Source organism: Oncorhynchus kisutch, linkage group LG30 (genome assembly GCF_002021735.2).
Source record: "Oncorhynchus kisutch isolate 150728-3 linkage group LG30, Okis_V2, whole genome shotgun sequence".
Classification (NCBI taxonomy): Eukaryota; Metazoa; Chordata; class Actinopteri; order Salmoniformes; family Salmonidae; genus Oncorhynchus; species Oncorhynchus kisutch.
This window is the reverse complement of record NC_034203.2, coordinates 730,704-753,926: the sequence shown is the minus strand read 5'-3', so window position 1 is coordinate 753,926 and position 23,223 is coordinate 730,704. Positions and strand designations below refer to the sequence as shown.

Here is a 23,223-nt window from a genome sequence, read left to right as displayed (position 1 = left end):
AGCGCTGCGTTAGGTTAAGGGTGAAAAAACAGACTGCTGCAACCTGATTGGTTGAATGCGATACACAACATCCAGGATTAGCATTTAGCCACTTATTCAAAGTATCACATGCCCTTATGCAAGTATTATTAGACGGCGGGCTGTTAGTGTACAAGCAAACTCTGCATGGTGATTACAACACAACCAATTAACTTGACGGGTGGCTTAAAAGAACAAACTGAAAGCCACGGCCCAAATAAGCCATGCCTCCTCATAGGCTACCTCCGCTACACTGCCTTCACCGCTAAGCAATGCGAATGTGCATGAGGTGTTGAAAGCAATTAAAACAAATATTGACCTTTCAAATTCATTGTTTGATTTCAGACAAATTTAATAGAATAGGCTAAACTAACCAGAGCGTACACAAATCAGTAAAAGCACTTCAGATGAACGACAGTGCCGACCCACTTTTTACAGTGGGGTCTTACCCTTGATCGTTTGTAAATCTGGCAAAAAGTGTGTAAACATGATTTCGGTATAAATTGACAGATTATGATCTTTAAAATAAGATTTTCATTGGACAGTTACTTTAAGATGTACTCTCTCCATCTCTGCCCATCTGTCTCTCACTCCCTTCATCAGTCCCTTATACACTCTCTCCATCTCTCTCCCCATCCCTCCTTTGTTTTAGACCTGTGGTGAGAGCACTGCCAAGTCAGCAGTTATTTCAGAATGTTATGAGTAGACATGATGTTCTCTTTGTATACGTTGGTGGACCGTCCGACTTGAAGGTATGAGTACACCCGCGCATTAAACACACAAGCACACACACACAGGCACACGTACGAACGCACGCGTGCACAATCACACGGGACACAATAAACAAATGATTATTCTGTGCCATAGCCTGTCTGAGGTTTCCCCCTTTTCCCTTTTGTCCCCCAAGGAGAAGTACATATCTGTGGCCAAGGAACTGATTGTGCATACTTACTTCTTCTCTGCTGCAAGGAACATTTTACCCAAGGTACGTTTTAGAAATTGTGTATATAGACTACCGTTCAAAAGTTTCGGGTCACAGAAATGTCCTTGTTTTTGAAAGAAAAGCAATTTTTAGAACACAGGAGTGATGGTTGCTGATAATGGGCCTCTGTACACCTATGTAGATATTCCATAAAAATCTGCCGTTTCCAGCTACAATAGTAATTTACAACATTAACAATGTCTACACTGTATTTCTGATCAATTTGATGTTATTTTAATTTTCTTTCAAAAACACAAGAATTTCTAAGTGACCCCAAACTTTTGAACGGTAGTGTATATCTATAAAAACATATACGAGTTTAAAAAAAAATGTTTTATTGGCAGGTTTATGAGGAGATGGGGAGATAAATCAGGAGGTTACAGCACAGAAAGTGAGCGGTGGTATGGGGGATTGAACCGCTGCCTCCAGGGGCCTTGACATTGAGCTCCAATCATATTTTGTGACTGAGGTATTCTCTCTCTTTTCTGGTCATTCTCAGGCAGTTACTCTCCAGGAATACCCGACTGTGGCAGTGTTCAAGGATGGCACTTACTTCCTTTATGATGGTAAGAGACCAGTGTTGCATTCATAGCCGCAGGAAGTATGTATGCGGCAGCACCCCCTGTGGTAAAATGGCAAAACGGCAGCACTCCCTGCAGAAGAATGTGTTGTTGCAAGAAAAATAGATTAAACCATTTTTCCATTGCATTATTGATATAAACAATGCACGACCGCAAGGTTGAATGTTGGTGGTTAATTCCTTCCTGTAGGGAAGCAGTTCGCATTTACAACATCAAGCACAATCAAAATCTAAATGTCTCAGAAAATACTTTCGGGTTTCTTCAATCCTGGTATGAGCCAATCAAAAAACACCTGACAACACAGTAGCCCCAGCTGATGCCTGCTATTGCCACACAATGGAGACCGAAGTGGTGGCACCCGAAGCAGGAGAACTCGGGTGGAGATGCGAGTTCTTTGAAGTGGTGGATCTGGTGCAATCAGAAGTGGAGAGGAGATTGAGTTGGAAGGGCTAGGGATATACAGTGCATTCGGAAGGTATTCAGACCTCTTGACCTTTTCCACAATTTGTTACATTACAGCCTTCTTTTAAAATGTATTGAAATGCTTTTTTTCTCTCATCAATCAACACACAATACTTCATCATGACAACGCAAAAACAAGTTTTTAGAATGTCTTGCAAATTAATTCCAAATACAACACTTAAATATCACATCTACAGATTAAATTTTAGGACCAATTAATGTGGAAATCCAGGTATTTCCAAAGGGTTCACATACTTTTTCTTGCCGCTTTAAATTAAGTATTCAGACCCTGTACTCAGCACTTTGTTGAAGCAGCTTTGGCAGTGATTACAGCTTCGAGTCTTCTTGGGTATGACGCTACAAGCTTGGCACACCTGTATTTGGGGAGTTTCTCCCGTTTCTCTCGGTAGATCCTCTCAAGCTCTGTCAGGTTGGATGGGGAGGGTTGCTGCACAGCTATTTTCAGGTCTCTCCAGAGATGTTCAATCGGGTTCAAGTCTGTGCTCTGGCTGGGCCACTCAAGGACATTCAGAGACTTGTCCTGAAGCCACTCCTGCGTTGTCTTGGTGGTGTGCTTAGGGTCATTGTCCTGTTGGAAGGTGAGCCTTCGCCCCTGTCTGAGATCCTGAGCACTCTGGAGCAGGTTTTCATCAAGGATCTCCCTGTACTTTGCTCCATTCATCTTTCCATCGATCCTGACTAGTCCCTGCCGCTGAAAAACATTCCCATAGCATGATGCTGCTGCCACCACTATGCTTCACGTTAGGGATGGTGCCAGGTTTCCTCCAGACGTGACGCTTGGAATTCAGGCCAAAGTTCAATATTGGCTTCATCAGACCAGACAATCTTGTTTCTCATGGTCTGAGACTCGTTTAGGTGCCTTTTGGCAAACTCCAAGCGGGCTATCATGTGTATTTTACTGAGGTGTGGCTTCCATCTGGCCATTCTACCATAAAGGCCTGATCGGTGGAGTGCTGCAGAGATTGTTTTCCTTCTTGAAGGTTCTCCCATCTCGACAGAGTAATGCTAGAGCTTTGTCAGAGTGACCATCGAGTTCTTGATCACCATCTTGACCAAGGAAGAGGAAGAGTCTTGGTGGTTCCAAACTTATTCCATTTAGGAATGATGGAGGACAATGTGTTCTTGGGGACCTTCAATGCTGCAGACATTTTTGGTACCCTTCCTCAGATCTGTGCCTCAACACAATCCTGTCTCGGAGCTCTATGGACAATACCTTCGACCTCATGGCTTGGTTTTTGCTCTGACATGCACTGTCAACTGTGGGACCTTATATAGACAGGTGTGTGCCTTTCCAAATCGTGTCCATAAAAAAAGGGATATGAATACTTACCGAATGCACTGTATATACAGTAGCAGAACAATATACTACTAACACCTATAATAAATACTACAGTTCTTCAAAGGGAATACTTACATATGGTGGGTGCAGTGAGGTGTTCGGAGACACTTTGATACAAGGTGAGATTGTTGTTATGGGATCTTTCACATCTCCTCTTGAGGCATCAACTTCTATGTATCCAACATACTGTCCATCGTGTGAGGGATAAATTGCTCGAATGGCCCCAACAACAAATGCAGGCAAAGGGATTCGGTGTCCTGTGCTTAGCTTCTCCCCACATAAAACAAACTCAAAAAATAATCTATAGGCCACCATGCGGTATTGTCTGTAAGAGAATGATAAAAAGCCTATTAGACTTTCATGGGCAATCGTTGTGTACTGTCTGTATTCCTACTGTAGAAGCACAATGCAGAATATTACACATCTCACAAACACACAGTACCAATCAAAAGTTTGGACACTCCAACTCATTTAAAAATAATTAATGTTTTAACTTTTATTTAACTTGGCAAGTCAGTTAAGAACACATTCTTATCTACAATGACGGCCTAAGAACAGTGGGTTAACTGCCTTATTCAGGGGCAGAACGACAGATTTTTAAATTGTCAACTCGGGGGATTCGATCAAGCAATCTTTCGGATACTGGCCCAACGCTCTAACCACTAAGGCTATCTGCCGCCCCGAGTTGTGGTTTTCTTTATTTTTACTATTTTCCACATTGTAGAATAATAGTGAAGACATCAAAACTACGAAATTACACATATGGAATGGAATCTACTATTCGAGAAGACATCAAAACTATGAAATCAAAAAAAGTGTTAAGCAAAACAAAATATATTTGATATTTTACATTCTTCCAAGTAGCCACCCTTTGCCTTGATGAAAGTTTTGCACACTCTCGGCATTCTCTCAACCAGCTTCATGAGGTAGTTGCCTGGAATAACCTTTTAATTAACTGGTGTGCCTTCTTAAAAGTTAATTTGTGGAATTTCTTTCCTTCTTAATGTGTTTTAGCCAATCAGTTGTGTTGTGACAAGGTATGGGTAGTATACAGAAGATAGTCCTATTTGGTAAAAGACCAAATCCATATTATGACAAGAACAGCTCAATTAAGCAAAGAGAAATGCCAGTCCATCCTTACCTTAAGACATGAAGGTCAGTCCATCTGGAACTGGAACATTTCAAGTGCAGTCGCAAAAAAACATCAAGCGCTATGATGAAACTGGCTCTCATGAGGACCGCAACAGGAAAGGAAGACCCAGAGTTACCTCTGCTGCAGAGGATAAGTACATTAGTGTTACCAGCCTCAGAAATTGCAGCCCAAATAAATGCTTCACAGAGTTCAAGTAACACACATCTCAACATGGACTGTTCAGGCATTTTTGAGATGGTTTGGGATGAGTTGGACTGCAGAGTAAAGGAAAAGCAGCCAACAAGTGCTCAGCAAATGTGGGAACTCCTTCAGCACTACTGGAAAAGCATTCCAGGTGAAGCTGGTTGAGAGAATGCCAAGAGTGTGCAAAGCTGTCGTCAAGGCAAAGGGTGGCTATTTGTCAAACACTTTTTTGGTTACTTTATGATTCCATATGTGTTATTTCATATTCTACAATGTAGAAAATAGTAAAATAAAGAAAAACTCTTGAATGAGTAGGTGTGTCCAGACTTTTGACAGGTACTGTACGTTAGCTAGATAGCTAGTTACCACACACATGATTAGTTAATATGCATCATAAAGCCAAAGTCATTATTTTTCTCTTTCTCATCATCAACAAAAATATTGATCCAGTTGTGCTCCTAATGAGATGCACTAAAGCTAGCTAACTTTATCTAGCTAGCTATATCATTAGGCTACAGTACATGTTGGGTATAGCAAACAAAGCTGGCTAGCTTGGCTTGTAGTAGTACCAGCAAGCCCGTTATGGCTGAATCGATTACAAAATGATTCTGTACTGAACAACACTGTGTAAAAAGAGAGCATAAATTGCTAGCAAGCTAACGAGAGCGAAACACCGTAAAACACCGTACTCATTTGTCAGTTGCCCTCCTGGTCCAGATGGTCTAGGCTGCCACCACTAGTTGATCTTGGAGGTTCATAAAAACATGCTGGAGCAGCACCCCTCTATCCACATGTGCGTCGAAACTTTGATTGTCCATGATCAAATTCGTGGCGGCACAGACATTCATCTTCTGTCGACATTCGCATAGGCACCACCAGTCAGAGTCTGACCGTGTCACAGTATCGCTACTTGCTGGTCTCGCAATTCTTGTTCTCACTGTCTCAACTCATCTTCAGTTTTTTTCTGGCTCAAATTAATAGGGCTGTATGTCCCTATGTAAAAGAACATCAAAAACGTTTTCAGCGACCAGCTCTTGGAAAGAAGAATTATCAGAAGCAGCCATTGTAATTATTTGGCAATCTCGTATAGAGTGCAGAGTAACATAGCTCCCATGAACCTGTAGAAACTGAAAAGCCTGCCTTTGAGTGTGGGAACAAAATTGGACAAGGAAGTAGGGCTCCTGTCAGGAAGTAGTCTTTACAAAGCCAGGGAAAATGAGTCCACTTAGATAACCTGCAATGTCGTGGCAAATAGAAAAAATACCACTATGGTGCATAATTATGTCTGAAACACATTTCATTGCAGTTGTTGTGTTCTGTTTGTTGGGCAATTATTTCAAAGGATTGTGTGCTTTGTTGGGAGGTTCTGGTGATAAATGAGTCCACTTTGCTGGATTTAGTTGGGTGGCAACAGCTGGATTCTGCACAGAGAGCTCTCAGCTCTGTTTTGTAAACAGTGCGCTCATGATTTATGGGGTTTGGAGTAGAGGTAGACCGATTATGATTTTTCAATGCAGATATCGATACCGATTATTGGAGGACAAAAAAAGCCAATACCGATTATTCGGCCGATTCTTTAACAACATATATATATATATATATATACAGTGGGGCAAAAAAGTATTGAGTCAGCCACCAATTGTGCAAGTTCTCCCACTTAAAAAGATGAGAGAGGCCTGTAATTTTCATCATAGGTACACTTCAACTATGACAGACAAAATGAGAAAGAAAAACCAGAAAATCACATTGTAGGATTTGTTATGAATTTATTTGCAAATTATGGTGGAAAATAAGTATTTGGTCACCTACAAACAAGCAAGATTTCTGGCTCTCACAGTAACTGTAACTTCTTCTTTAAGAGGCTTCTCTGTCCTCCACTCGTTACCTGTATTAATGGCACCTGTTTTAAGTTGTTATCAGTATAAAAGACACCTGTCCACAACCTCAAACAGTCACACTCCAAACTCCACTATGGCCAAGACCAAAGAGCTGTCAAAGGACACCAGAAACAAAATTGTAGACCTGCACCAGGCTGGGAAGACTGAATCTGCAATAGGTAAGCAGCTTGCTTTGAAGAAATCAACTGTGGGAGCAATTATTAGAAAATGGAAGACATACAAGACCACTGATAATCTCCCTCGATCTGGGGCTCCACGCAAGATCTCACCCCGTGGGGTCAAAATGATCACAAGAACGGTGAGCAAAAATCCCAGAACCATACGGGGGGACCTAGTGAATGACAAAGTAACAAAGCCTACCATCAGTAACACACTATGCCGCCAGGGACTCAAATCCTGCAGTGCCAGACGTGTCCCCCTGCTTAAGCCAGTACATGTCCAGGACCGTCTGAAGTTTGCTAGAGAGCATTTGGATGATCCAGAAGAAGATTGGGAGAATATCATATGGTCAGATGAAACCAAAATATAACTTTTTGGTAAAAACTCAACTCGTCGTGTTTGGAGGACGAAGAATGCTGAGTTGCATCCAAAGAACACCATACCTACTGTGAAGCATGCAAATATTTTGACAAATGTTCCCTTATCCTAGTGAGATTTACACGGGTATCAAAACGCCGAGGCAGTTTAAGTTTGCACAAAACACAGACCAACACAGACCTGAAGTAGATCAAGACATTCTCTATGGAAGACATGAACGGTAAAATAACGAAGGAACCCCTTTCAAGTTCAGCCGCAAGTTATTACAGGAATTATAACGCGTCGACTATTTCTCTCTAAATCACATACCTTTGACTATTACGAGCCTGCTGCTGCCTACCACCCCTCAGTCAGACTGCTCTATCAAATATCAAATCATAAACTTAACTGTAATAAACACACAGAAATACGAGCCTCAGGTCAAATCCAGAAACTATCACCTCGGAAACAAAACGTTTATTCCGTTCCGTATTTTATCTAACGGGTGGCATCCATGAGTCTAAATATTCTTGTTACATTGCACAACCTTGAATGTTATGTCATAATTACGTACATTTCTGGCAAATAAGTTCTCAAAGAGCCAGGCGGCCCAAACTGTTGCATATACCCAGACTCTGCATGCAATGAACGCGAGAAGTGACACAATTTCACCTGGTTAATATTGCCTGCTAACCTGGATTTCTTTTAGCTAAATATGCAGGTTTAAAAATGTACTTGTGTATTGATTTTAAGAAAGGCATTGATGTTTATGGTTAAGTACACATTGGAGCAACGACAGTCATTGATTGATTGTTTTTTACAAGATAAGTTTAATGCTAGCTAGCAACTTACCTTGGCTTACTGCATTAACAGGCAGGCTCCTCGTGAGGCAGGTGGTTAGAGCGTTGGACTAGTTAACTGTAAGGTTGCAAGATTTGATCCCCCTAGCTGACAAGGTAAAAATCTGTCATTCTGCCTCGTTCCTAGGCCGTCATTGAAAATAAGAATGTGTTCTTAACTGACTTGCCTAGTTAAATAAAGTTGTAAATTATTTAAAAAAATTGGCAAAATCGGGGCCCAAAAATACTGATTTCCGATTGTTATGAAAACTTGAAATCGGCCCTAATTAAATCGGCCATTCCGATTAATCTGTCGACCTCTAGTTTGGAGTCTCTGCTGTACCATAGTCAGTACAGTGTACCACCATTTGCACAAGGGTCCCAAAGCCAAGTGAGTTAAAAACGTATTGATGCACCCATCCCGTTAGCGGGATAATTTATGTCAACATCAGCTGGGTTGCAGCGCGCCAAATTCAAATTAAATATATATATTTTTTCATGAAATCACAAGTGCAATATAGCAAAACACAGCTTTGCTTGTTGTTAATCCACCTGGCGTGTCAGATTTCAATAAAGCTTTTCGGCGAAAGCTATCTAAGCGTTTATGTAAGAACATCTCTCTCAGTAGACAACATATTACAAACAGCTAGCCGCTAAGTAGATTGGTCACGAAAGCCAGAAAAGCAATAAATTAAATCACTTATCTTTGATGATCTTCGGATGTTTGCACTCACGAGACTCCCAGTTACACAATAAATGTTCCTTTTGTTCCATAAAGATTATTTTTCTATCCAAAATACCTCCATTTGGTTGGCGCATTATGTTCAGAAATCCACAGGCGCGAGCGGTCACGACATCGCAGACGGAAATTCCAAATAGTATCCGTAATGTCCACAGAAACATGTCAAATGTTTTTTATAATCAATCCTCAGGTTGTTTTTTCAATATATAATCGATAATATATCAACCGGGAATTTAGCTTTGTCAATAGGAGAGAGAGACACAATGGCTGCTCCAAACTGTTCAATTCTGGGGACACCCAGCTATCCACTGACGTGATGTGATCTTTCTTGCTTATTTCTCAAAATTAAAGCCTGAAACTATGTCTAAAGACTGTTCACAAAATGGGGAAGCCGTAGGAAAAGGAATCTGGTTGATATCCCTTTAATGGAGGGAAGGCTTTCAATGGAACTTGGAGCTTTCAAAATAGAGGCCACTTCCTGGTTGAATTTTCCTCAGGTTATCGCCTGCAATATCAGTTCTGTTATACTCACAGACAATATTTCGACAGTTTTGGAAACTTTAGAGTGTTTTCTATCCTAATCTGACAATTATATGCATATTCTAGATTCTGGACCAGAGTAATAGGCAGTTAAATTTAGGTACGTTTTTCATCCAAAAATCTAAATACTGCCCCCTACACTCAACAGGTAAAAATTATTGGGTGTACGGGCTAATTAGACTCTCAGCCACTTTGACCGAGCCAGCAAGGCTGCAGGCTTCAGAGCAAGTGCAATCCTGGCACGCAATGCGATATGTTTGGAGTTTATGCTATTTCATACAAAAGAATGGAGAGGCATGCCTAATTATATACAAATAGCATTTGTTTATGTCTTATTTTGAGACTTGACACCTGTTACAAATGAAACCTCCCAAATGAAATGTTTAACTGTTACTGAGGTTTATATCTTGTAAAATGATGGGGGGATTTGTTTGCTTGAAATTCCATGGTCGTTTTTATTTTTAAAAGTCAAATATGAATTGCATCATTCAGAAGTGTGTCCCGAAGATGATGGGTTTATTGATCCCATTGCCACTCTGGAAGTCACCCTCGAGTTTCGTCTGCAACACGTGGCAACGGTGGGCCCTCCGATTGAGTTAGTAAGGTTTGGGGGTGGTTTAGGATTCACAGTTTCTCTCCCTCTCTCTCTTTATCCCTCTTCTCTTGTGGTTGATATCAAATGATCTGGAGCAGTCTCCCATTTCTATTTTCTATTAGTTTACAATTATAAACTTGTAAAAAAGGGAATGGGAGCAATATCAAATAAGGAACATGGCACTATCTCTGCCTCGGCTCGCAGGCCTGCTCCAGCCCATGTCAAACACGTAGGCTTAGTAGCCCACTAGCAATCAACACAGGGTGCATCCCCGCCGGTGCTGGATTGACTTGAGCACTTTTCTACGTGATGGCGTGCATAGCTGTCATTGGTCCTGAAACCGTTTATTTCTGTGCTCAGTTTGAGTAGGCCCAATCTTGTGTTTACTAAGGGTATTTTCACACTTTGTCTCTTACAGCAACTTTTTGTAAACTAAGTGCGGTTCGCTTCATTTTTTGTTCAGTCTGAATTCTCCAAAGGAACTCCGACCACTCAAATTGAGCCCCCGAAGCGAACCAGCTCAAGAGGTGGTCGCTTGAATTCTGTGTTCCGGTGTGCTGTTTTTGGATATTGTTTAGCGATTGTCAAGGATACACAGAAATTCCAAAATATGTGTGGAGTTTTGTACTGACATGATGTTCAGATTATTAGTTTGCAATAGGCTAAGAGCGCTTCATCAGCAGTGCATTCGATTGTGGGGTTTGAATGGTGTGAGAAGACAACATATTTTGTGAGGGCATTGCTATTCGGTATCCCTGGGATGTCCCAACCCTGACGTTACCCTATTGACGTTGACATTTAAAATGGTTAAGGTAAGGGTTAAAGTTAGGTAAGGGTTATGGTTATGGTTAAGGTTAGGATTTAGGGTAGGGATGTCCCAAGGATTCCGGATAGCTCTAATCACAAAATCAATGCTAGGTCTTAAAGGAGCAGTACCCTGCATTGGGTGTAGAATTTTCAATTACAGCATTATTTAATCTGCAGTATTCTTATGCTATTTACTCTGTCACCGATAATATTTACATGTTAATAATTATAATTAGAAGATATTATGTCTCATCTTTTAACTCAATGCAATCTATTAGCTTCCAAAATGTAAGTCGGTATATCTAGCTGTCCGATAACATGATCTGATGGAATGGCTTATCTGGCACTTTGTAAAAACCCAGAGTGCATTGAGTGAATGTTGGAAAAAGATCTTGGTTCCCTTCTGAACATAGCATTGTGAATGCAAAAAGGACTCGGCCCACAAAATAGGTGAAGTGAACTGGCAAAAGAGTTGAGTCCTCATTCAAAGGCAAGGGCAGAGTGAATACAAAGAGTTACGTACGTATATTGCTTTTTTTTACCCCAAATTTCACATTAAAGAGGACTGAGATTGGTTATTTTAAAGAGGCCTATATGTGAAAACAACCTAATGTATTTACAACACTTGTTTTCTCTCTCTGACACACCTGTTATTATGCAGTGCAAAGAAATGTATGCGCTGTTTACAAGCAGGCTTTTTTTTGCAAACAGCCATGATTTAAATGAACTTAGGCTGCAGTGATACTGTTACTGAATCTTGTCCTATGCTTAACTACTCATCACATTAGGAATTGAATGTTATTGTTAGTCTGCATAGATCTCCCTAAAACATTTCTTTTTCGATCAGCACCAACATTTTCGATCAAAACAACTTCCCACGGCTATGGATTGCAAATATTTCCCCTTCACCAAGAAGTGTCCACTCATTCACTCTCCTTCACACAGTTAGACGCTTTGGATTGGTGCAACCATGTCCGGAGGGAGTTTCCACCAAATTCCTTTCCTCTGTCCATTCCTTATAAATCCATGAAGGGAAGTGTGTGATTGCACACTTCGGGAGAAGGGTAGAGAATCTCACCACAGCCCTAGAACATAGTCAGCTACAATATTTTTTGGAACGGATCATTTGCTAAAAGTTGTTCATTATACTGTAGCCTTCTTAGGCTGTTGTTGATCAATCTGGAAAGTCTGGAAGTGTATTTTTGTTGAATCACTCTCAGCAGCCTCTGGATAACATTAGTATTCGCTGACTACAAACGTGTATATTTTATATTCTTTCTCTTGTCTCTTAGAACAACATGATGGGGACCTCGCATCCTGGATCAATAGTGAACGATTCCTTAATTACCTCCAGATTGACAGCTACACTCTGTATGAAATGGGAGATACAAGTATGTTACACTCTCTCATGCACACACACACACACACGCACGCACGCACACACACACACACACACACACACACACACACACACACACACACACACACACACACACACACACACACACACACACACACACACACACACACACACACACACACACACACACACACACACACACACACACACACACACACACAGACACACACACACACACACACACACACACACACACACCATGCTTGCTGTGTGTGTGTATGTGCTTTACCAGTAAATAACTTTGAATTAGAAGATTTCAATAGAATGGATGTCTTTGTGTGTCTACTTGTCTACCACAAGGGGGCAAGCAACAGTGTTCAATATTCAGTGAGTGTATGAACTAGTGCATTACATTGCTATTAATTCTTACAGTGTGGCTTTAATGAATCAGATAGGAATAAAATCCTATGTGAAGGATGGTTATGAAGTGAAGTTAAATGTGTTTTTTCTGTTTTTAGAATTGTTTTGGTTTTTTATTTGTATAGGCAAACTGGTGGCTCTGGCTATAGTGGATGAGAGAAACCCTACTGAGGAGAGCATCCGGTATGAGTATCTCTTTATCCCAATATAATGTAAGGGGTAGTTCACCTGAATTACACATTTACCTCATATGTGCTACAATTCAAGTTACACATGTAGATCTCAAGTTTCCATTAGGACAAGATCGCCCTTACAAATCAACTTTTGTTCATGTGATAAATATTGCACTCGAAACATATTAACAGCCTATTCTTATTAATCAAATATTCCTCCCTACCCAGTTACAAGACCATGGTGGAAAGAGTGGCCACTGAATACAAGGACCTCTATAGCAAGTGAGTTTATCTGAAACAGAGCGAAACGGGGAGTTACTATCTGAACTTGCCCAATAAGAAATTACTATTTTCGTTTTATTTTGCAATAAGTTTTGCTACGATGTATCATAATGAACATGGTCCTGATGTCTTCTCAGAGAATTCCAGTTTGGTCACATGGACGGAAACGAGTACATCAATGGCCTCATCATGGAGTGAGTGGTCATATCTCTTTTCTGCCCTTATTTAAAATTCAGAAGTAGCTAGAGTTTTTGCACAAATCCACAATTGACATCAATACATAATATAAGCGATTGTTGTGTTAAGTGTGGTTAGGATCTTTGTTTCGGGCAATGGTTCTCCAGGACCTGGCCTGCCTAGTAGTGCCTTCCATACACAGCACAGTGGCACAGTGGTTCAGGACAGGTGGGGTAGAGCCATAGATTTACAGTAGAAATGCCCATCGAGAAGGTTAAAGGTCATTGGCCACAGACAAAATTATGTCAAATCACGTTACATTTTGCTGTAGCTTTGATTGGACTGATAATGTCAACATCATACTTTTAAAATCCTGGCTAGCTAGATAAGCAGTCGGAATCATAAATCACATCAATTATCTACTGGAAAATACTTTTCCTTGTCATTTAAAAATAAATTAGAGAAATCTTCTCAGTGCTTATTGGACATTGGGCATAAATATTACACAAGTTGGAAATCGCAAATTCAACAATGAGGGTGTTGGAAGGAAGCAGTGGCTAACTGTGAGCATCGCAAAGCAATCACTATTTTGCTTCACCTGCCTGCTATTTGGTGGAGAGGGTGGGTGGTCCATGTCTGGATTTAAAGATTTAGAACATCTGTCTGAAAGGGACTCAAAATATGAGAATTGTGCATCACATCTAGATAACGTTGATAAACTGGGACTTCTGGGGAAACCAAACATTGTGGCTAGACACCGCATATAGATGAGCAATCAACCTTCACAACCAACAAACGGAGGAGAATAGGTATGTGCTTGCCAAAATTATAGCATGCATTAAATTGTGTGGCTAAACGAATAAGGATATAGCAGTGCATTCGGAAAGTATTCAGACCCCTTTACTTTTTCCGCTTTGTTAGGTTCCAGGCAGTAATTGAGGCTGGATGAACTGTTTCGCTGCCAGCCTTATTCTAAAATTAATGAAGTAGTTTTTTTCCCATTATCAATATACACACAATACCCCATATTGACAAAGCAATAACAAGTTTTTAGATTTTCTTTTGCAAATGTATAAAAGAATAAGAAACTGAAATATCACATATCACATAAGTATTCAGACCCTTTACTCTACTTTGTTGAAGCACCTTTGGCAGCGATTATAGCCTCGAATCTTATTGAATATGATGCTACATGTTTGGCACACCTGTATTTGGGGAGTTTCTCCCATTCACCTCTGTAGATCCTCTCAAGCTCTTTCAGGTTGGATGGGGGAGTGTCGCTGCACAGCTATTTTCAGGTCTCTCCAGAGATGTTTGATCATGTTCAAGTTCGGGCTCCGGCTGTGCCACTCAAGGACATTCAGAGAATTGTCCCAAAGCCACTCCTGCTTTGTCTTGGCTGTGTGCTTACGGTCATTGTCCTATTGGAAGGTGAACCTTTGCCCCAGTCTGAGTTCCTGAGCGTTCTGGAAAGGTTGCCATCAAGGATCTCTCTGCACTTTGCTCTGTTCATCTTTCTCTCGATCGTGATTAGTCTACCAGTCCCTGCTGCTAAAACAAAAACATCCACACAGCATGATGCTGCCACCGCCATGCTTCACCGTAGGGATGGTGCCAGGTTTCCTCCAGAACATGATGCTTGGCATTCAGGCCAAAGAGTTCAATCTTGATTTCGTCAGACCAGAGAATCTTGTTTCTCCTGGTCTGAGAGTCTTTGGGTGCCTTTTGGCAAACTCCAAGCGGGCTGTCATGTGCCTTTTACTGAGGAGTGGTTTCTGTCTGGCCATTCTAACGTAAAGGCCTGATTATTTTGAATGCTGCAGAGATGGTTGTCCTTCTGGAATGTTCTCACATCTCCACAGAGGAAGTCTGGAGCTCACCTCCCTGACAAAGGCTCTTCTCCCCCGATTGCTCAGTTTGGCCGGGCTGCCAGCTCTAGGAAGAGTCTTGGTGGTTCCAAACTTATTTCATTTAAGAATGATGGAGGCCACTGTGTTCTTGGGGACCATCAATGGTGCAGACATTTTTTGGTACCCTTCCCCAGATCTGTGCTTCAACACAATCATGTCTCGGAGCTCTACGGACAATTCCTTTGACCTCATGGCTTGGTTTTTGATCTGAGATGCACTGTCAACTGTGGGACCTTATATAGACAGGTGTGTGCCTTTCCAAATCATGTCCAATCAATTTAATTTACCACAGGTGGACTCCAATCAAGTTGTAGAAACATCTAAAGGATGATCAATGGAAAGTCTAATTTCAAGTCTAATAGCAAAGGATCTGAATACTTATGTAAATAACGTATTTCTGTTTTTAATTTGTAATACTTTTGCAAAAATGTCCGGAAAACAGGTTTTCCTTTGTCATTATGGGGTATTGTGTGTAGATTGATGAAAATGTGTATGTATTTAATCCTTTTACAATAAGATTGTAACGTAACAAAATGTGGAAAAAGTCAAGGTGTCTGAAATACTTTCCGAATTTACTTTAGGCTACCGTCCGTTTCAGCTCATGTCTTAATCAAAATTACGGCTTGATTCTTATCTGCTCATCGTTCCATTATGCCGTAGTTTGTACATCTCCATTGTTATGTTGCTTAAATAGGTCTCATTAGGATTATTCATCATTTTAGGTAATGTTAGAATGATGCATTTCATTGGTTTCCTTAATTTGTGTATTATAATAGTTCATGTGGTTTTCTCCATGAGGAGGGGATACTATTGGGTCTGTAACCATGTTTGCCAGTGAGTCTCTTCCCATTCAAAATGTTATGTTCACAAAAAGTTCAGGAATGGACCCATGTAATTCCAGTTCATATTGTGAGGGTTGTTTTGTTTGTGCAATGCGCTGTCTGTGTGTCAGTAAATTGTCAATAAAAGTGGATCCTCATAATTGTATTTTCCTTCCCTTTAAGACCACATAATAAAATACTAACCGCTGAGTCTCTCTCTCTCTCTCTCTCTCTCTCTCTCTCTCTCTCTCTCAAATAGTCATACCTCGTCGCATCTCGTTTGTTTACACTTGCTTATAGTTTGAGCTACTTGTGTTAATGATAAAATAACAAACATGATGGTATGGTTCAAAAGTCAAAACAAATGTCGGCATTCATTATTATTGAGAGAGAATACGGTTCTTGTCGCGTTACATGAATACACAAGGAGTCAGTAGAGACCATATTTATTTAAGCAAGTCAGCCATATCAGCTATGTTTAAAAAAAAGGCTTTTCTGCCAGACAAGGCTCCGCTGATAGCCATGTGTAGCGGTGGCAACGATTCACTCTACGGTGCTAAAAAGAAAGCTCTGGTGTTGGTACAGCTTTATGTAGGCCCTAGCAGTTTGTGGGCACCGTTTGTCACTGTTATGGTGCATTTAATGTATTGTTTATTGTTGTGTTGTGTAGTGGCTTCACTGAAATTGCCACTGACACAGCGTGTTGACAACTAACCCTAAACCCTATGTGTATGTGTTGACAGAGAACTGGCCATGCCCTCTATTATCGTGCTCAACGTGTCTAACGATGGATATTTCCTACCGCCCAACAAAGTGGAGACAAAGGAACAGCTGGTGAAGTTCATCGATGGAGTGTCGAAGGGCCGGATTAAAGTCAGTCTAACTAAACCTAAATCTGACCTGGGATGAAATTGTATTTGAAATCTTTGAAATACTTTACCTGTGCTTGATTAAGCTTGCCCAGCACAATATACACATTAGAATTGTTCCAAAGTGCAAGCCCTGTCAATTTCATTGAAGCTCAAACAAACACAGGTTTAAAAAATGTAAAACACAGAGAAGCATGTTCAAATATGATACATTTGATGCAATGTGTAGTGTCCATCGAAACATTGTATATTACCCAATAACATTTGTAATATCCAACATTAACAATCTTGTTTCAATCAGTCCCAGGGAGGGAATGGATACTATCAATGCTTTATAAGGATTGCGTTCAACACCAAAACGACTGTTACAGTAAGTCACAGAACATGTTGGCACGAGGCTTTCATTTTCACTTTGACATACAGTTGAAGTTGGAAGTTTACATACACTTAGGTTGGAGTCATTAAACTCCATTTTCAACCACTTTCTTGTTTAACAAACTATAGTTTTGGCAAGTCGGTTAGGACATCTACTTTGTGCATGACAAGTCATTTTTCCAACAATTGTTTACAGACAGATTATTTCACTGATAATTCACTGTATCAGAATTCCAGTGGGTCAGACGTTTACATACACTGAATTGACTGTGCCTTTAACCAGCTTGGGAAATTCCAGAAAAGGATGTCATGGCGTTAGAAGCTTCTGATTGACATCATTTGAGTCAATTGGAGGTGTACCTGTGGATATATTTCAAGGCCTACCTTCAAACTCAGTGACTCTTTGCTTGACATCATGGGGAAATCTAAAGAAATCAGCCCTCAGAAATAAAATTGTAGACCTCCACAAGTCTAATTTCTAAACGCCTGATGGTACCATGTTCATCAGTACAAACAATAGTATGCAATTATAAACACCATGGGATCACACAGCCGTCATAACGCTCAGGAAGGAGACACGTTTTGTCTCCTAGAGATGAACGTACTTTGGTGTGAAAATTGCAAATCATTCCCAGAACAACAGCAAAGGACCTTGTGAAGATGTTGGAGGAAACAGGGACGGAAGTATATATATCCACAGTAAAACTATATCGACATAACCTGAAATGCCGCTCAGCAAGGATGAAGCCACTGCTCCAAAACCGCCATAAAAAGCCAGACTACGGTTTGCAACTGCACGTGGGGACAAAGATCGTACTTTTTGGAGAAATGTCCTCTGGTCTGATGAAACAAAAATAGAACTGTTTGGCAATAATGACCATCGTTATGTTTGGAGGAAAAAGGGGAACGCTTGCAAGAAGAACACCATCCCAACCGTGAAGCACGGGGGTGGCAGCACCATGTTGTGGGGGTGATTTGCTGCAGGAGGGACTGACCCAAGTTAAACAATTTAAAGGCAATGCTACCAAATACTAATTTAGCAGTATGCAAACTTCTGACCCACTGGGAAGCTGAAATAAATCATTCTCTCTACTATTATTCTGACATTTCACATTCTTAAAATAAAGTGGTGATCCTAACTGACCTAAGACAGGGAATATTTACTGGGATTAAATGTCAGGAATTGTGAAAAACTGAGTTGAAATGTATTTGGCTACGGTGTATGTAAACTTCCGACTTTTACATTTTATCAGTGCTGTTGTATAATGGATATTTTTTTGTATAGCAAAGTATGGCTTTGCCTTAACCCTGTGCCCTCAACTCCACCAATCTACACCTCTCTCTCTCTCTCTCTCTTTCTCTCTCTCTCAGAATATATTTACCAATGCGCCCCTTTTGGGCGCCTTCCTCGTCGTTGTTTTCTGCGGCGGCGGAAGTGCCTTGTGTTACGGCCTATGCATGGCCTGGCGCTCAATGAGAAACACAGAGTCGATGAGAGACACAGAGGACGAGGAACCAATAACTGGGGAGAGGGTGGAGCAAAAGCAGCTCAAAGGTCCTGGGGAAGACAAGAAGACTGAGACGAAAGGGAAGAATCCGGCAGAGAAGAAGGCTGATTAAGTATGAAGTGGTATGAATTTTTTTATTGAAATGCCCTCGTGGCCATGTCTCCCTCATAAAATACGTAGGTATTCTGACCTCAATAGGACTTCCTGGCTAAATAAAGGTTAAATAAAAAGTAAAATAAAATAAACCCCTACCCCTTAGCCCCTCTTGTAGATATAAGAAAATGGGATAGGTTTAAATAAGCAATATGGCAATAACTTTAATTGCCTTCCTATAGACTGTGTGGTGTTTTCGCCATATTGCTTCAACGTACCCTAGGGAGGAGGTACTAGGGGTCAATAGTAGTTATCCTGAGTATGTTCAGCGATACTTGAATTTCTACATCATCAATCATTTTCTAAGAAATTATTGGGGTTTTGTTGCATCACTCCAAACTCTTTTATTTATTTGATTTGGACTTTTTTTATCATATATATTTTATTTGAAACATTCATTAATGAATTAATGTCAATTCAATGTTGTTGAAGACATTGAATTGTAGGGCCTATATAAACCGGAAATGTCTTTACAGTGGGTTACAGGAGACGAATTCAGTGAAAATGTTCTATTTTGTTCCACTGTGGTGTTAGTTTTTTAGCACCATCAATAAACCCAGCAAACAATTCTAGGTAGAGAACATTTTTGTAATGTTACCTGTCATGTTCTCCTGATTGTATCCAGTTTGTGCCCACTTTTCTGTTAGTTAGGGGAACATTCTATGTATGCTAGCAAGAATTCCTGAGAACCTATTTAGCATGTTTTGGCGTTACAGATTAAATGTGATGCCATGTTCTCAGAAAATCCTATATTAAAGAGCAATTTCACCACTTTTCAACTTAATTTTAATTATCTAGCACAATACCAGCGACTACATATCTGAAAAGGGAGCATTTCTACATGTTGTAGAAATAAATATAAAGTTAACAAGTTCTACACGATAATATCATCAAAACAGTGATTTTCAAACACTATGAAATTCGTGGGGAGCAAGAATTGGGGGAGCAAGAAAATATTGGCTAGAAACTTGTTGCAAGTTTTGAAAACCACTTTTAATCCTACCCTGTGATGTCACAGAGAAGCATCTTTTTTTACGTCCTTTTCTTTTTAACCACAGATCATAGAAATGTGCAGTTTTCATATTACGTAGACACCGGTATGGTGCTGGAGATAATGAATATGAGGCTGAAAGTGGTGGAATTGCCCATTAATGTTCTAGACACATTTCATTGGAACTTTCCCAAGTCCAGTTTTCTGAGGGTTAGGAGAATATTCCATCAAAGTCCCACCAAACATACACAGAACATGGTTGCCATGACTGTTCTCAGAATATAGATATTAATCCAGGCCACCAAAGCTTTTAATTGAGTGGCCCAAAAATTTTTTTTTAAATTGGGTTGAAGGTAGACACAGGGACTAGAATGGGTAATGCATGAAATGGAATGAGCAATCTGGGCAACATATTCATTCTTACCATTTCCACCCTACCAATTAAAGAAAGTGGCAGATCTTCCCAAATCTGTCTTAATCTGTGAGATCAGTTTAGTATAGTTTCCTGAGTAAAGCTGTGATGCGCAGGGTGTTAAAAATAATACGCAAATATCTAAACCCTTGTCTAGACCAATGAAAGGACACATCTTTATTCAACTGAGAGGGCCAATTTCCTGAAATCATCATAGCTTCTGACTTTGCTTCACTGACTTTATACCTAGGCTGTTCTTCAAAGCACCTCAAACTGTGTAAGAGTTTAGGGATAGAGGATAAAGGGATTTTTTAAATACAGCAAAATATTATATGCAAAGAGGGATATCTTGTGTGTCACACCTTCATCCACTATACCTTAAATTTGTGGGTTCATCATCATTTCTGCCAGTGGCTCAATATTTAGAGAAAATTAGGCTAGTTTCTCTTTTCAGGCTGAAGAATTGTGAGCTGTAACCTTTCAATGGGCTGAATCCCATACTCAATAGTGTTTGTTTTAGGTAAAACCAATCAACTATAATGCACAAAATCCATTTAAGCTGAGATGTATTAAATGTTTGTTGTCTACCCTTTGTCAGTGATTGAATGTTTAATACTCTCCTAATATTGTTGGAAATGTGTCTGCCAGGTATACAACCTGTCTGATCTGGGTTAATCACTTTCCCTATATGTTTCTGAATTCTCTCAGTAATTATTGTGGATAACAATTTCAGGTCCATGGGGAGAAGACTAAAAGGCCAAAATGAGCTTCACTGGGAAGGACCTTTACCTTTCACATGGATTACTGTAATGGTTGCCTCCTACCACGTTTTGGGTTGCTCTCCCTTTCATAATTCACAATCACAGTATTTACTCTGCACAGAACTGGGGTCTTATAAAATTCACTTCGGTATCCATCGGTCCCTGGTGATATTATTTTTCAATCCCTTAATGGCTTCCTCAATCTCGCTTTCTGTAACTGTCCGTGTTTCGTCCATTATTTAGTGAGATTTAAGTTAGGCAAAAGGGTTCTATTTTGTTCTTGTTCTGATGAATCGTAAAGGTCTTTATAATATGCTCCAAATGCCTCTGCAATGTCTCTTGGTTCTGCTTTAGAGAAGGGATGAATTATCTTAGGGTCTACTTTGCTAGCCTGGGATTTTTGTAGCTGAAAGGCTAACAACCATCTGGCTCTATTACCCACCTCATAATATCTTTGATTAGTAAATCTAACTGCCCCTTATACTTTGTAAATCAATAACTCATCTAATTTTTGTCTACATTCATTCAACTTATGCAATATATCATCATCCCTTGTTTTTTATGTTCTCTTTAAACTATCCCCAAACCCTGCTGTTTTTCTTCTTAATTTGGCACACAAGCAATTATCTTCCCTCTTAATACTGCCTTTGCCCCTTCCCACAAAATAGATGATGATACGTAATCATTATCACTTAGGGTAATCTTTGCTTTACAATATGGTCTGTCAATATGTTAAATGCTATATTTCTCAACTTTATGTAAATACTGCTTGGATATACAAAATAAGTATAAAAATAAGTATATTCTGGAGTAGCTGTCTTGAACTTTAGAAAAACCTAAGTCCTTCATTCTGGGATTCTTAAAATGCCAAGTATCAATAAGCCCTAATTTGATTTTTTTTTAATATGCAGGAAGTCGGTCAATCTTGTAATTCTGTATGCATTTAAAGTCCCCGCCAACAATAACCATCCCTTTTGCATTGTCTGCTATTACAGTTGCGATATCTGTAAAGAACTCTGGGTTGTCTTAATTTGGTGCATACAGGTTCAGAATATTAATGTCTGTGCCACCTACTGACCCCACTACCATCACATATCTACCATGATCATCCCTCAACACTTTACCCTTGGCAAGCACACCGATCTATTAAACAAGATAGTAACCCCTCTTTTTTCCCACCTTGAATCATTTTCTGCCAAATGTTTCTCTTGGACCAGTGCTATTGAAAAATGCATTTTCTTAAGTTGTGTCGTGGAAATTCTTACACAGGGACTCTCAAAGTCAATCTTAAAGTAATCATTGTTTATTATAAGGGCGCTGGAGAGGTTCCAACAAACTTTATGCACCATAGTGAACGTCGGTCAGGAGCTCTCCCGGGGCAGTCCCGTTAGTTCTCTTATATACTGCAGTCAAGTCATATTTGCATGATTTAGCATTTATGATTAATTAACGTTTGCTTCATTCATGTGACCGACCAATACCGGTTCATGCATGTGGCAGACCAATACCTCACAAGGCTTCTTCTTTCCAAGCTGAGACCTTGAAACTGAGATATCATTCTCAAAACAAGGGCCTGGGCCTACTGCCAAATTGAAGATATTACAGTGAGAATTTCTCACAGGAGTTCAATCAATCACTTGCATGAACACAGAAATTGGTTTATAGAAAAACACAAACAGAACACAGAAATTGGTTATTTAGAAAAGTACAAACATAAAAATGTCCGTCACATTCCATCCTCTTATCACTTGAGTGATAATAATCATTACATTTTAATGTAAGCATTTCGATCTTAGCTTCTATTTTCATATTTCTATTAAATAACACAATTTAGACAAACTAAGAAAAAATACATGCTGCAGCCCATGTGGCAATTTTGGATCCCCAACTTCCAAACAGGGATTCCAACCAAGTTGCAGGAGTCCACTCTGGTTGTGGGGAATTATTCTTAGCAACAGTGGTAATGTATTTGGCGAGACCAGTCATATTAGAAGAGTGATCTGGGACAAAAGTACAACATTCATCGCTAATGATTGCACAAGTGCCCCCTTGACCTGCCAAAAGATAGTCAAGAACCTCTCTGTTTTGCAGAGCCAATTTACGCAATTCTTTTAGCATTTCCAATTATCTTCACGTCTTTTGAGATCTCCCAAATTTGGTCTAGGGCAGATGAATATTGACTTTAATAGGTAAGAGAGAGAACACATGTTACAACAGTTTTACACCAACCTTGATATGAATGAGACTGGGGCAAGGTTAGCCCAAGCTACAATCTAGTGGCTCTCCTCACATTTTAGGAAGCCTCGTCTTTCCAAATCTTTTAGCACTGTTCATA

General features: G+C 40.0%; 1 protein-coding gene across 1 annotated transcript in view; it reads left to right on the top strand.

Moving 5' to 3' along the window:
- LOC109874853 (protein disulfide-isomerase TMX3-like) overlaps positions 1–22,055 on the top strand; it is a 41,076-nt gene extending 19,021 nt beyond the window's left edge. The window contains exons 7-16 of the mRNA XM_020466887.2: positions 671–770; positions 926–1,003; positions 1,500–1,566; positions 11,969–12,067; positions 12,582–12,639; positions 12,858–12,911; positions 13,049–13,105; positions 16,563–16,692; positions 16,990–17,058; positions 18,435–22,055. Coding sequence (XP_020322476.1) covers positions 671–770; positions 926–1,003; positions 1,500–1,566; positions 11,969–12,067; positions 12,582–12,639; positions 12,858–12,911; positions 13,049–13,105; positions 16,563–16,692; positions 16,990–17,058; positions 18,435–18,683 — 961 coding nt within the window. The 3' untranslated portion in view covers positions 18,684–22,055. The remainder of the gene's footprint in view (positions 1–670; positions 771–925; positions 1,004–1,499; positions 1,567–11,968; positions 12,068–12,581; positions 12,640–12,857; positions 12,912–13,048; positions 13,106–16,562; positions 16,693–16,989; positions 17,059–18,434) is intronic.
- The last annotated feature ends 1,168 nt before the right edge of the window (positions 22,056–23,223 follow it).